A 16,336-nucleotide genomic window follows, 5' to 3' on the forward strand; every position below is an offset into this window, starting at 1 on the left:
AATTTTACCGATATATTCTCTGGTGTACAGTTTCTTTACTAATGAAAGGTTAATAACACAGGTCTGCGACTAAAAAACTGCATAGGATTTTTTTACATTTTCTTATAGATTTTGACCTCCCAAAAACAGGAAAACTATTCAAAACATTCTATCACATAGGTTTTCATAGATATTAGCAACAACATAAACTAGTCTTAGAGTAGTATTATATAGTATTTTATAGTAATATTATATAAAACTAATCTTAAAGTAGTATTATTGCACAGTAAAAATAAATTAGCTTCGCTTCCAATGGGTTATTCTGTGCATATGGAAGAAAACTAACTATGTATAACAATTTGGCCATTACCCTGGAAAGAACCAAATATAAGGACCATCAATGGATGGTTTGTGGGGACTTCAAAATACTCGTCATACTTTTGGGTCAGCAGGCAGGCTATACTAAATACCCATTCTTCTTATGCTTATGTGGTAGTAGAACCAGAAAACAGCACTGGACTAAAAGTGATTGGCCACCCCGAGAAACTTTAAAACCTGGGGAGAAAAATGTTATCAATACTACTTTGGTGCCGCCAGAAAAAGTTTTGTTGCCACCTCTTCATATCAAATTGGGGTTGATGAAACAATTTGTAAAATCACTGCAAAAGGATGGAGACTGTTTTAAATATCTATGTACAAAACTCCCGAAGCTGTCAGAAGCAAAGTTGAAAAAGGGAGTTTTCACTGGCCCCGACATAAGAAGGCTTTTAACTGACACCCTCTTTGTGGAAAGTATGATTGAGAAGTAAAAAGAAGCTTGGGTATCGTTCAAGGATGTAGTGCGAAAGTTTTTGGGAAATACTAAGGATCCTGATTACAACACCATTGTTCAACTAGCAGCATACGAAGCTCAAGGCTGCAAGATAAGCCTGAAGGTCCATTTTTTACACTCCCACAAAGAATATTTTGCTGAAAACCAGGGAGCTTACAGTGAAAAACAGGAGGAGCGGTTTCACCAGGATGTCTGCGATATCGAGGGACGGTACCAAGGAAGATGGGATGTCACTATGCTTGCAAGCTACTATATAATTTTTAATAAATGAGTTCTTTTACCAATTTTTTGTGTTTGAATTTGCAAAAAAACCTTACGTGATAGAAAAAAATGGCCATCACTTCTGAAATTAGCGCATTCTAAAACATATAATTTAGTAAAAATATCTCATGCAGCTGACAAAAAATTGCAGACCTGTGTAATTCGCGATCGCAAGATACGGTGGCGCCGAGCAGCGAGGACTAGTGAAACTATTATAGAGGATTTTGACAGCTACACAAGTGTCAAGTGCTGAATGTTTTTGTTGTTGAGATGGAAATTATCAAAAATGAAAAACGTTGTGGTGTTCCCCAGTGTGGGAAAACAAGATCTACAGGCGTCAGTTGTCGCACAATGTCGCAAAAACATGCTTGCACTTGCTTCCCGCGCCCGCTTTGCAAGAACAATAGCATTCGATTTTTTTGTTGTCATTGGCTACAAACACTTTGATTTGGATCTCATGAGGTTTCTCGGTGATGTTCGACGTTTGCAAACATGAAGATTTTATTAATAAACAATTATTTTGCTTCGATTAGATACCACAGAAAAACAAGTTTTTGGAACGAGAAAGCGCCTCTCTTTCCATCAACGGCCTTACTGATCCACCAAGTAGATAAAATATATCACCAATATGAATATCCAGGGCTTTCTCCATGTTAAAAAAACAAATAAACAAAAAAAAAATGCAAAAATTTCTTTTGACAACTTGAACGAAAATCCTCTATATCGGCCATATTGCATTCACACCAGAGCCATCTCTAGGTAATTTCGTTCGCCAATAAGAAAAATATAAATTAGTAGGTAATTTTTATTATAGTGTAATTTTGACTTTAATACTAGACAACGCATCGTAATAAATGATGTTATGTTGTTCATTCAAGACATTCAAGTAGTGAAAGGATAAAAAAGACGGACTGTAATACACTTTGAACGTATGAGATAATTTGAAAAAATGGTAAGAAGCGTATGCTCCTACCTTTATAACTAAATTAGTCAACACCGTCAACATTGTAAACTGTAAAATTGAGTTCCTGTTAAGGAAATAAATGTGACGTTTGTGTAATAAATGTATTTTTTTGTGTTAAGAATTAACTAATTTCGTTATTAATAATTATTGATTAATTTATTACGAAATTGTTTAGAAAATGGCACCGTCTACAGAAGTTCTAGATATTAAGAAGAAAGATTCAATTGATCCTAAGGATAATTTATGGTATGAATGACTCATATTCAGGTTGAATTGTCAAAATTGACATATTTGTTGTTTCATTTAGGTCATCAATCTTAAGCGATGTACAAGCCCGAGGAAATACAAAATTACCATCTTGTAAATCTGTTCTCTTTCTCGGTGACAATGAATCGGGGAAAACAACACTTGTTGCGAAGTTACAAGGTGTAGAAGATCCAAAGAAAGGGTCTGGCTTAGAATATGCTTATATTGATGTTCGTGATGAATACCGTGATGGTAAATTATGCTTTTAATGATCTAATTTGGGCTTTTTATAAAATTGGGAAATTGATTTTAGATCAAACACGTTTAAGTGTATGGGTGTTAGACGGTGATCCAGGTCATGCTAATCTTTTAAAATTTGCATTGAATGAAGAAACTTATACGCATACTTTGGTAATTTTAACTGTTGCAATGACCACACCATGGGGCATTTTAGATCAACTTCAAAATTGGGCATCTATACTTGCTGATCATATTGATACCTTGAAAATAGGATCTGATGTTAGACAACAATGCAGGTTTGTGTGTGAATATGAATAACTTAAAGCTGAGACTTGAGTAGAGATGCCAAAGCTGTGATAGCAGCGTAGATGGTAACTCTTTTACTCAATAATACAGAAATGTCTTATGAACCGTATCAAATTATAATCAAGCAACATTCATTTTCGTATCACATATAGAAATCAGCTATGATTGTTTGTTCTCAAGCCTCAGCCTAGATTGGTTATTTTAAATTGAAAATCACCAAAACTTTATTTTTATTTTGACGAATATTTCACAGGCAAAATTTAATTCGAAGCTGGCAAGAATATATTGAACCAGGTGATGAATTAGAATCTCCATTGAGGCGTACGTCACGTAATTTAGGAGACACCACGGATGGTGATGGTATTGATCCGTTAGATGATGGCAGCTCACCTTTACCAGAAGGTGTTCTTACACATAATTTAGGTTTGGATATCGTAGTTGTCGTTACAAAGGTAAGTACATTTATTCTTAAAATTTTATTTCAAGCTGTTATAGCTACAAAAAGACAAAAAAATAGAAGTAATGTTTTTTCTAAAAAAGTATTATTTGCAGGGCTTTTTAAAGACTATTCGCCATAAAGGTATTAAATTTGCAAACCATACGCAAAACTTCTCTTTTAATAACTGAAATCTGTCTTACTCGAACCTTTTACCTGTTATAGTTTCGAAAAGGATTCTGAAAATATTGGACGTGTTAAATTATTATGGCAATTTTCGATTGGTTTCAATAATTTTAATTCCGCCAACACTATTTTCGAAATGAATTATTAAAAAAGCTATTCTAAACTGACGTTACGATCTGACAGGACAAGTGAATACATTGAATTGTCAACTTTGTTATTCAAGTCTGCTGCATTAGATGTCATTACTAACACTGCAAAAGAATAGTCCGACAAGATTTAGGGTTTAGCCATATTTTTTTTTTTTTTTTGTTCAAACTAATTTTAAAAAGTTTGATAAAACATGTACATAATCTTAATTAAAGAGAATTGAAAAAATACACTCGAACCCTGACTTCTTAGATTCATGTCAAGCGCCCTACCAATTAGACTATTCGAGTTCTAGATACGAATGCAATTTTTTCAACTCAATAAATTTTTTTAAGATTACTAGACAAGATATTTGTCAATATTTAGTTTACGCCTGTATGTAGCATATTACATCAAAAATAATCGAATAGACCATGATGTAAATATCGTATGCATAATTATAAGTAAACAACAACAATAAGTAATGTACATAATCAATAAAAACTGCGATGGACTCTCAAATCGATCGTACTTGCTGACTTAATTTAACTCCGCTAACACTTCTCATGAAAACTAAACTCGAAGATACTGAGGACTATGACAATCGCAGACGATGAAGTAGGAGATAGAAAAAAATTTTACTATTTCCACGTGGTCTTTGAGATCGTATGTCAACACATAAAAGCAATTATTGACAGTATACATTGTCTGCGTAAAGACCGCATTTTTCAAAAGATTCCAAACTTTGAAAGTATTTCTGTTTCAAAAATTTTTATAACTTTCTTATGATCTATCTTCAATGATCTCGCTTCATTTTTATCATTTGCAACATTTTAAATGACAAAAGTTTTTATTTTTGAATCAATTAAAATTTGTATTGAATTTTCAGACTGATTATATGTCAACATTAGAAAAAGAACACGATTATCGCGACGAACATTTAGATTTTATGCAACAATGGATTCGAAAATTTTGTTTGCAATACGGTGCTGCTTTATTTTATACGAGTGCTAAAGAAGATAAAAATTGTGATTTATTATACAAATATTTAACACATCGTATTTATGGTCTACCATTCCGTACTCCAGCTTTAGTTGTGGAAAAAGATGCAGTATTTATGTAAGTAATTCGCTTATGTATTATTTTCGATAGTACCTACATTATAAATTTTAAAAATATAATGAGTCAAGAACCACGAACGAAAATCTTAGACTAATGAATGCTCAGTACCATTTGTAATATAACTCTTCTTTTGGGGGAAATAATACCCACCAACTGACATTGCAATTGCGTTTCTATCGAATATATATATGTACATTCGATAGATGCGACTTTGCTTTGTAGACAAATATTACCTAAGTTATGAATGTTGTTTGTACTCCATATAATTGCAGAATAATTCTCTGCGTTACGGCGTTCTCGAGTTACAATTGATATTTCAACCTTAATTTCATCAATTATTTCTCGAATAACGGTAGGAAATTTACCGCCGACAACATGAATTTTTATATTCTTCTACATTCCCTAAACAAGAATTTAAAGAAAAATTTGGTAGCATACTTTTTCATACATGGACTCTCTTTCCAACGCCTTCCCTTAACATTTTCTTTTTTAGACCAATTGGCTGGGATAATTTAAAGAAAATAAGTATTTTGCATGAAAATTTACACACTTGTAAAGCAACTGACTATTACCGAGATATTATAGTGCAGCCTATTACCAGAAAGGTAAGTTAATTGTTGGGAAAATAAATTTATTGTAAAACTAATTGGTTTTGTCTACGATATTACAGACAGTCTCAAATCGAGAAACAGAAATTCTAGCCGAAGACGAACAAGCGTTTTTAACAAGACATCAACAAGTTCTACAAGCAGGTGGTGGTTTAGCATCAAGCGGCGTACGAGTCGGTGAATCACCAATGCGATCCACATCAATGGGAATAAAATCATCACCTAGACCGGTAGGTGCCGTAGGTGCACAAGGTTCACCTAAGAAGGTAATTCTGTAGTGTTTTGTGCCGGTTTGTAACTAATGTTAAACCATAATTGCATGTTACAGATTGAAGGGACTAAAGTTGTTGGAGCACCTGGCGGTGAACGAGTGTTAGCAAATTTCTTTAATTCGCTGTTAAATAAGAAAACATCACCTGGAGCACCGCCTGGATTGGGTCAAGCATCGCCTAAACCAGGTACACCTGGTGAAATAGTTGTTGATAAAGCTTCAATGCGTTCAGATGCAGCAGCTGAATTAGATAGACTTACACGTGCTAAAAAAGCTTCGTCCCCCACTGAAGTTGATTTAAATGCATCAGATTGTTAAATTTAGTGGATAAAATATATATATTTTTATTATTCCAATTAAACGCTTAACATTGTATTTATATATATTGATGATATTTTTTAATTTATTAATGAGTAGCATAATTGATGTATTGATGAATTTTAATTAACCATGTTAATTTTTAAATTTAAAAAAAAAAAATATTAATAAATAAAAGCTTTCTTTACGTATTACGTATCATTCGATTTATTGATAGCTAAATGCAGCAGTTGAGGCGGGTATTTTATATTTCTCATTTAAAACTTACGTATAGGCTTGCCTGCAAAAAACCATATAAGGAAAAAATTGATTAAAATTAATTTATTAAAAAATAGACAAGAAAACATCATAGACGTGTTTTAAATCAATAAAATTTCATAAAAAATATGTCTCATCTGTTACTCTGCATACCGTCTCCTGTACTATTTTTATAAATGAGAATGTGAACCTGGAATGAGAATGACTGACTGATATATCAACACATAGCTCAAACCACTGAACGGATTAGGGTGAAATTTGTCACACAGATAGTTATTATGACGTAGACGAACAGATTTATGAAAATTCAACCCCTAAAAGGAAGTTACGGATTTTCAAAATTTGAAAATTTTCATGCAAAAACTACTGAATGAATTTTGTTAATAATACAAATAGTACATCAGTTATAATTTATTATAATATCTAATTCGCAATCCCTCGAAAATGGTAAAAACCTGTAGTTTTAAGGTTAAAACTACACTTTTCTACTTTTTACACTGATGGTGTGGGTGAATGGGGATTTCTAAGGAAGCTTTCTCAAGGATATATTCTTATATTAAAGGACACGGCTCAAATCTTATAGAAAAGTAATATATGTGAGAATTGCCTGATCTACGCCAAAGTACGATAGCCAATAGTTTCGGAGATACTAACGAAAGAATATCTCATCCGTTTGAACTTTGTGGGAAACTGATGTATGTGGGAACTTTCTGAATTCTTGAAATGAGGTTATATGCCAAAGTCCAATAACCAATAATTCGTCAATAGTCGTATAAGAAACTCATAACGTGTTCTTGGGGGCGTCCCGAAACCGTGGGAACATGGCAATGCTTGCTAAGGTGAATGAAGTAAACGTAGCAATGTCTCGTGTGGATATGAATTACGTTTCGAAATAGGATGTGGATTCCTAATATTGCTACAGATAATCTGAATGACGTTTCCTCGCTCGGGCTTCCCAGCACGGTTTGATAATTCATTACAATGTATTTAACATTGTCAACAATTTCGTAATCGAGTTGGGCAGTATACTAGCATTTGTATTGCGATCCACGGAGTATATGAGGTGAAATAAGTTTAAAAAATGAGTGAGCCAAAGAGTAGTGAATCTAATTTGAATTATATTTCTCTCGTGGTTGAAATAAGTTAACAAATATTGGTGAGTATTTGTAACGGGCATATCGTTCTGTTTTCTATTAATTATTCAAGTAATTAATGGTATGTACGGCCTATCATTTCATGGAATGTCGTATTAATGAGGGCTATTTTTTGTGTTTTTTTTACCTGTTCTGTTTTTCTATGATTTTTTCATTTTAACTATTTAATAAAAAGATAATATTTCAATATCTGGATGACCGAGCTTTGCTCGGTATTCTTAAAAAGACACAAATTTTATCACTAATAGAAGACCGTTTTAAATGTCTCCACACAAATACCAATTTGAATCATTAACTACGATATACACCAATAGATGTCAGGAAGAGTTATAATTTGCATTGTATTTCATTAACTACGATATACACCAAAAGATGTCAGGAAGAGTCATATTTTGCGATGTATGTTTCAGTTTTTCATGAAAAAACGAATAAAACGACGTTTTTATAAAATGAAACCTTGTTAGATCGACTTATCGCCCCAAAAAACCCGTACATACTCATTGCCATTTCCAAGATCGTTGATATATATATATATATACAATAATTGCTCGTTTAAATATATAAGATAATTATAGAAAAACTGTGCTTATTTTAAAATAGTTAAAAAAAATCGAGATTTTTATTTCTGGGTTTGATTTTGTGTGAGGGATTAAAAAAAATTCTTTTGATAATTAAATTGACATTTATTTACATACATTGTACAAAAGATTATTTATCGTTAGTACTTAAATATTATAATATACAATTATTAACGGCCGATTTCAACGACATTGGAGGATTTTATTATCCCAATAGTTGATTTAATTAAGGCATATTCTATATTTAAAATTTATTTTTTATTCACTCTATAGTTTGAATTATGTTATCCTAGGGATAAAAACACTTGGATGCTGAATTTTAAACAAATTTTATATGGCACCAGCGTTAATATTATTTACAAAATACTTTAACAAAATTATGTTGGAAAGAAATCGGCGATTATTTTATGTAATAAATGGTTAAATCTTTTAAAAACTAATATACACACAAATAAGCTCGCATATTTTTTTTCCTTTATAAAATGATCCATGTTGAGCAAACTATGGATTATAGTAGTAGCGAAATTAATGCAAAAATTATGTTATTGCTAATCGTTCAGTCCATTTTTTTAAAAATCTGATAAATTGTGGACAATTTTTTTTTTTGACTAGGGTAATTTTTTTCCATAATTTGTTTTTTAACCAAAGTTACCAGATAGTATGATTACACTATTTTAATTCAAAACAACCAAATAAATAATAAAATTTTTTCGGAAGTCAATTTTTCGTTTTCGTGTGTAATCAGACAGGACATTGATTTCCACTTTTTAAAATTTTGAATCCAGCGAAAAATATTACTTTAAAGCAAATATCACGACAATAAAAATCGAAAATATAAATAAGTAAATTAAACACTTTTTGTTAAAAGCCTTTAAAAGATATAAGTCTATTATTTAAGCCTAATTAAAAAAAAGGAATGATTTGACCTATAAATTAGAAGTCATTTTTAAATTGTATCACTTGATTAACCCTTACTTACGCCATGACGTTACATTTTGGCTATCTTACCTATAAAACCCATTTTTTAAATTAAATCAGTCTCGCTTAAATCATAGTTTATTACGTTAATCCATGTTATTGATAAAAATGTACTATTTTTCATGGATTAACGTATGAATTTCACTTTTGACGTTACAATATTTAAAAACGTCCAAACCTCCCTGTCACATATATCACAAATTTTAGATAACCTCCTCTCACTTAATACGTGGCGTAATTTATGAATGACCTCATATTGCTTCCCTAAAAGTGCTGCGTGGTGCCCCTGAAATATGAAACTATCTCTAAGTTTATAAACTTTGATACATAGACCCGGGTTTAAAAATAGGCTGTTGCGAAAATTGCTGCCCCCTCTCCCGCAAATTTGTTGAAATACGAAAAAAGGCAGTTGAAAATACGATAAAATGTCGCGGATGCATTATGAAAAAATTGATATTTTATTGTTCAAAAAATTAAAAAACTGAAGAAAAATTTACTCATTTCAGGCATTTTTCACTTATAATGTTGGTACGCATGCCAGCGCAATAGGCCAGAATCAATTCCCAAGAATAAAACAAGTTTTCAAAGTTTCCTTATAATACAAGTACTACTAAAATTTACAAGTTGTTGTTTTTTAAATAAAAGGCATTCTAATCATTGATATAGTTACCTCACTTAAAAGATTATATTAATCAGTTTAAAGATTGATTAAACGAATGTATTACCATTAAAATTGTAAAGGATTAATCTGGTAACAATGATTTTCAAACAAATTTTTGAATGCACAATATATTATCACAAAATTTGTATTTTTTCCATGAAACTACTCATAATGACTTTATCCATTTCACATTAACTATTTACACTGAAAACTTTGGTGTCCGATTATAAAACAAGTAAACATATTTATTATTATTTGGTATAAAAATTAAAATATTTGAATTTTGTAAGTTCAAGAGGACATAGAAATGCTGTAGAAATGTTAAAATCATTATGAATATTTATAATTATTAATGCTTGAAAATCTGACAAATTTTCATAACGAATCCATTTATATTTCGAGATTATTTTCATAATAATACTAAAATTAAAACCATATTAAAAATATTATAAAATATATAAAAATAATATCAATTTCAACTTGGTATCAAACAGTATCAAAGAATTTTAAAACTATGTCAAGATTGGAAATACATATATGATTGATAAGTTACATTCCACTTAATTCCACCTAGTGTTTTGATTGAAGCAAAAATATTTGAAATTATTATACATCACATGTTGTGTACAACGAGTAAAAAGAATGACGGAAGAGTCGAATTTAAAATAACTTTGACGAAGGCCGCAAATTAGAACGTTTAGCGCCGCTTTCCCTTTTCTTACAGCCAGACTCTATCAAGCAATTAGTTTGTACGCTTCATATTATATAGTGTGTCCCCGGATAAAGGTAACTATACTTGTAAATTTCCTTATTTTGCATTTTAAGAAAAAAAGTCATTCTTTATAAGAAGTTTTGCTTATTCTGAAAAGTATGTAAGTATATTTAAAACTTCTAAATATTGTACAGGGTAGCCAAAAATTTTGAATCACTATTTTTATTTTTGGTAAACTACCCTTCTTTTTTATAAATTGGCGAAATGTTACTAAGAAAAGTTACTCACAATTAACAATTATGAGTCTATACAAAATATCAAGAAGATCCGTGTACTTTAATTATAGCATCATTTTTTATTTGAACAAAAGCTCTAATTATAAAAAAACGTAAAAAAGAAAATAATAATAAATCAATTAACATGTACTATTCGAGACTGTATTTTTTTGTGGACTAGTTTAGAAAATTAAAAAGAAAATTTATTTTCTCGTATAAACATTCACTAAGAATGGAATTGTCAAAGTTGGAAAGATCTTCTTGATATTTTGTATAGTCATAATTGTTAATTTCGAGTAACTTTTTTTAGTAACATTTTGTCAACTTTTAAAAACGAAGCGTAGTTTCAACAAAAAAAAAATAGTGATACCAAATTTTTGGCTACTCTGTACATTATTTAAAAGTTTTAAATATTCCTACATACTTTTCATAATAAGCAAAACTTCTTATAAAGAATGGCTTTTTTTCTTAAAATGCAAAATAAGAAAATGAACAAGTAAAGTTACCTCTATCCGGGGGGACACTGTATATACCAATGTCTTCATCAAATACTTAAATCTTAAAAGATAATATGTCGCAAATTATTATTATTTTTATGATCAATAAACTGTCATATTTCATAGTTTACATCGATACCACGAAGGTTAGATAAATATAAGAGGTTTAAGATATATTGCTAACTATAGTGTCGCCATCTGTGAGTGAATTAAATAAGTTATGGCCTACTAAGGTGGTGCCTAGCGGATAAAAATTTATATTACATTAAACATTAAAGGGACACTGCTAGAGTCCCTTAAGTGCAGAGTGACCGTATTGTATCTTTATAATCCAGCGAGTAAATATGTAATTACTATGTTTAAAATATAAATGGTATTTAGTTTTTTTAAACTTGTTAGTAATATACTTACGCCATCAGAGTCTCACAAACAGACTTGTAATCGTATTGTATGTATCTAACACCTTCCTGGTCGAGTCTATAGACGTTAGAGTTAGAAAGGAAGGCAGACTCTGTTCATAAAATGTAGCCTTCAAATAGAAGAAATTTACTAAAACGCCCCTGTAGAATTTATTATTTGTAATTTTAAACTATGCGTTTGGTAAAAGCCTTGTTCATATTAGTGATTTTTTTCATTTAACGGTATTATTAATATATCCTGTACGTATTCAATTCAAAAGACCTAAGTTCAATCAAAACAGAATACTTCAAGTTAAATCTACACCAACGCCATATAGCATATATCATATAGGCCATTTATTGAATCTTCACTATTTTCCTCTTTAAAAGTTCCACTTTTTTAGTTTAACTGCCTTTAGAGACTTCCACCCTTTAACTCTATCACTCATAATCGATACATAGTCACATATATGTATTTATTTGTTTTGGAGTATTCTGGGATCGACAATGATTCATAAGTAACCGTGGATTCGATGAAGACACAGTAGTCACAACCTAGGCATGTATGACAATTCATGTCAACAGTTCATTTTCAATGATATCATTCGATAAAATCGAGCCAATAACGTTTTTATACCATGTAGCTCTAAGAGGCGTTTCCGATTTTAACGTAGTTGTAAAATTCTTTGCTCTTGGGTGTTATTGCTGTTACACCGTATTTTTTTTAAAGTTTTGTGATAATTTAATAGATCTGGCACATTTGTCTCTCATATTCCAATTTAAAATTCTTCTCAATCTTGTTTAATATTATTTTGTTGTTTAAGTTTCTCTCGTAATTGAGCTCGTTTTAATTTTGTCATTAGTTGAGTGGATTGGTATAGCCATTGACCCTGTAGTTTAAAAAAAACCATAAATACTTCTAACGATTATAGATAAAAATTTTGCTTTCTAATATAATTACATTAACTGCAAAAATTCGATGAAACTATTCTAGGATATACACAGCAGGATATAGCAATAATTTATGTAGATATTTTGGATTGACATTTAATAGTAAAAAGTTCTGGAGTTTAGTGATAAAAGAGGTGACTACGAGTATATTTTATAATCTTTTGAATCAATGAATACGATCAGCTGAGTGGCCTGATAAAAGCCACCCATCTGATCATTTCATTCATTTTTTCATTTCTTTACTATCACGGGGCTGAGATCTTTGAAATATTCTCGGATAAAATGTGTATAAGAATAATTTTGAAGCCTCTGTATATTACAAAACTGGAAACTGATTATTCGCTGTTGTAACGAACTTTAATAGTACAACCTAAATGAAAAGAAGAAATAAAAAATTCTTACCACCATAAGCATACAGTTTAATAATATAGGAACTGAAAATACTATTGATATAAAAAGGCCTTTACTATCAAAGTATTGCTGCCTGGAAAATTTCTTCCAATTAAGCGACGCTATTTCATTAATATTTTCTGAGAAATAAACCATTACTACTAAAATGGGAAATTTAAATTAAATAATATGTTTTATTGATTAGCTTATGAAGAAAAATTAGTTAAAGATATTACGCAGCATGAAAACTTAAAAGGTAATCTTCTGGTTCTTAGCAATTAAAAAGTTAAAGTCAATGTGCTACATTTTGAACATGCATGTATGCAGGAAATAATTTTCATAAGACCAAACGAGTTTTGGTTAAATAAAAATATATAGACTTAACATACTCCTAGTAAAATTCAGATGAAGCAAAGTATAGTTCTGTTTTGAAAATGTTTTTTGAAGTCCACGTGGTGTAAACTACCCTCAGTTATTTATTGTATTTTTAGCGGTTCTAGCGGTGTAATCAATCAATACTTCAAAGGAAATTGTTCCCCGTTTTCATTCGTAACTCAAAACTAATTGATTATCCAATTTTCAGAATCATGAATCTTACTCATGATAAAGTTTCAATATCACCCCATCTCTCTAATTACCAAGATCCAGGCGGTTCTATGGCTTGCGCATTATATTAATATCCTTAACTAATTGGATTATAATCATATTCAATTGGAGTCTACAAATATCAATCACTAATCAAAGGCAGTGAATTGTTTCATACAGTATCGTCAAAATTGTTTTTCTTATATGAATTTTTTATTTAATGTGACTTAGAAAAAAATAAAACTTCTACAAAATTAGTACTTAATAGAAATTAAATTCTTGAAATTGAATCTGGAATATCCAGAAGCTAATGTGTTACTCTAAAAATATAAAAATTTCGAATGACAATATTGGGGAGCAAAAATATTTTTGTATCTAAAATGCCTTCGTAAATTCAAACATTTTATATGTTCTTTCAATCAACGGTTACTTTTTAGATTATGCTTAAGACATTCATATACCCTCAAAAAATCTAGCTAAGCCAAAAATTTATAGCCACAATATAAGACAATTACTTTTATAAAGGATGTTTCATTTTCAATGTTACTTTTAAATTGGCAAGCAACCATAATCTCTCGTATAGTAGACTTTAATTCATCGCCAAGATCTTGCGATTTAACATGCGCTAAATATCGTTGATATCATTCAAGAGATAAGTGTGGAAACGTGTCAAAATTGTATCCAAAATTTAAGTAATTAAGGATGTTTTTTTAAATTATAAAATCAAAAATAATATTGTAAATGGAACACTCTACATTCATACACGTTCATGGATGAAATGTTTTAGAATTTCGGGCGTTTTGAACGGAAACTCCAGCCGAAACCGAAACTTCGTTCTATTATATCGTTTCATTTTGAATTTCTTTAAATTAAAATTCTTTTTTTTTTTGGACAATTTATTAAAAAGTTTAATAATTGGTGTTATTTTTCTAGAATAATATTTTGAATATGTTGCCCGAAAAAAAAAAAATCAATAATACTTATGTAATTTAAATAGAAAAGATCTATATGTTTCACATTATCCTTTAAAAGAGATAAACTATAAATTGATTGGCAGATGTGTATAAATATTTTATTATAAACCACTTTGGAAAATAAATAAATTTTGAATTTCGTATATTCGGGATTAATTTTTTTACCTTAGCTAGCTATTTAGGATTCATCTCCGCTCTTATTTGACATTTACCTTCGTCAAAATTAATCATAAATCTTTTAACTTTAATTATACATATCAATGGACATACTTGCCGATGGCACGTAAGTTTCCGAAAACTTAAGATATTATACTATATCATAGGTTTAGACTTTGAAAACTTGACAAGCATCTGCAGAAACCGTTACTTGATTTCGACGAGACATTTTTTTATGTCAATTCATACCATCTTAATATTTAATTTTTAAAGTAATAGGAAGCTTAGAAATATTTTGTAGACCGAATTGAATACGATTATAACAACGTAAAATTAGAATTCTACAAAAACATACAAAGAACTAAAAACAAGACAATTTGAAAATTTCCATAATTCTTTGTTAATAAGGCCATTAATGTAATAATTACATGAAATACAATCAAACAAATAAGCCAAGGATCTTGCCATTCAATCTGTAATAAATAAATAAATATGTTTTATTATAAAGATGATTTACTTCATACAAAAATAATGCTACTTACACTTTTTAAAAACGTCCAAACACCAGATATTTCATTCATTTCAATAAATTGTGAATCCATGATTAAAGTTAATTAATAAATCATCAAAATCTAAATATTTACTATAACCCTAAACGATATGATGAAATCACAAAAATTATTTACCTTTAATCTATGAATTCATTAATTATGTCAAGTCTGTCAAGTGTAAAAAAACAACAGTCGCATTATGAGCTGCAATAAATTTGTTCTTTTTGCCTCGGTGTAGCACTAAGTTGAAGTAGAAAAAGATAATGAGACAACACTACCACAGTTTACAATATAATAAGACTATCTCTTTCTACTTATATTTAGTGTAAAAAGTGCTCAAAAGGAACATGTACTATAAGTTCAACACTGAAAGAAATATTTACTGGAATGAATAAACATCATAGATTTCAAAAATAGACTACTCAGAGACGGTCTACAGATAGATGTACGGTATAAATATGTCATCACAAATTTTATTTTGAGCATGCGTCAACGTTAGCCATCTTTTTCGTAAAATTTTTTTAAAATGACGTACCCGAGTATAAAAAATTAAAATTAAAAATGATATCGTTGAAGACATATCGTTTTTTGATAGCATCTTACGGAGGATTACAGTTTGCAAATTAGTTTTCCGTTTTGTTATTTGTATAATAAACACGTTTTTTCGATTTCACGTTTACATTTTAAAATTTTTATATTCTACATTTTACAACTAATAATTTTATCTGTTAGAGCTGATCCCGATATATATATAAGGCACAACCTAAATACTTGCCACCGGCGCTATGTACTCTCGTTACGGCTCTAGATACAGGAGTCTCAATCTTGAAATTGACCTGGACTTTAAAGTTATAGACACAGACGAATTTAAGCCTTTTACGTATATGTATATATTAATAATTTTTTTATTGGAAATTGATACAGCCATATTGATGTATATTTTTTAGATTAGAAGTGCATTTGATTTCTAAATGGTCTATGGAGTAATCTCTTGAAACATCTTGAACTTGATATATCCTTGAAAACCGAGGTGAAGCACACTTTTAATTGTCTTTTTTAATTTGACGATTTAATTTGCTAACTTTTAATGCATTCTAGGAAGGGTTAATACACATGTGCATACATTTTTCAAATTTTTTTCACGAAAATAGTAAAGAAAGTTTCTTAGGCCTTGATGAGTTAATAAATAATTTCAGTTTATTAATTTATTAATTTTTTAATATTGTGATTGTAAAGCAGAAAAAACGTATTATAAAAAATAATAGTTTTAAAAAACTTAAAAATACGCTTTTGTAACTAGCTGAACTAAAAAGTAGAAAATAA

The 16,336-nt window shown here is 29.9% G+C and overlaps 2 protein-coding genes across 5 annotated transcripts; one reads left to right on the forward strand and one right to left on the reverse strand.

The window, feature by feature from the left end:
• Window positions 1-1,934: 1,934 nt before the first annotated feature.
• On the forward strand, window positions 1,935-5,953 carry LOC123299815 (cytoplasmic dynein 1 light intermediate chain 1). 4 transcript variants are annotated; one of them, XM_044882189.1, is made up of 9 exons: window positions 1,935-2,024; window positions 2,212-2,282; window positions 2,344-2,534; window positions 2,596-2,818; window positions 3,082-3,280; window positions 4,466-4,695; window positions 5,192-5,303; window positions 5,369-5,572; window positions 5,635-5,953. In XM_044882189.1, the coding sequence occupies exons 1-9, from the start codon at window positions 2,022-2,024 to the stop codon at window positions 5,893-5,895; spliced, it is 1,494 nt and encodes a 497-aa protein (XP_044738124.1). In that variant the 5' UTR covers window positions 1,935-2,021; the 3' UTR covers window positions 5,896-5,953. The 4 variants fall into 4 exon arrangements, with proteins under 4 accessions (XP_044738124.1, XP_044738150.1, XP_044738142.1 ...); XM_044882215.1 differs by having other exon boundaries at window positions 5,369-5,536; XM_044882207.1 differs by lacking the exon at window positions 1,935-2,024 and adding an exon at window positions 2,037-2,137.
• Window positions 5,954-10,982: 5,029 nt separating this feature from the next.
• Window positions 10,983-15,066, reverse strand: LOC123304911 (transmembrane protein 18). Its single transcript, XM_044886460.1, has 4 exons — window positions 15,005-15,066; window positions 14,818-14,935; window positions 12,760-12,908; window positions 10,983-12,296 (listed from the first exon to the last, which is right to left on the reverse strand). The coding sequence occupies exons 1-4, from the start codon at window positions 15,062-15,064 to the stop codon at window positions 12,198-12,200; spliced, it is 426 nt and encodes a 141-aa protein (XP_044742395.1). The 5' UTR covers window positions 15,065-15,066; the 3' UTR covers window positions 10,983-12,197.
• Window positions 15,067-16,336: the final 1,270 nt, after the last annotated feature.

Source organism: Chrysoperla carnea, chromosome 1 (genome assembly GCF_905475395.1).
Source record: "Chrysoperla carnea chromosome 1, inChrCarn1.1, whole genome shotgun sequence".
Taxonomy (NCBI): Eukaryota; Metazoa; Arthropoda; class Insecta; order Neuroptera; family Chrysopidae; genus Chrysoperla; species Chrysoperla carnea.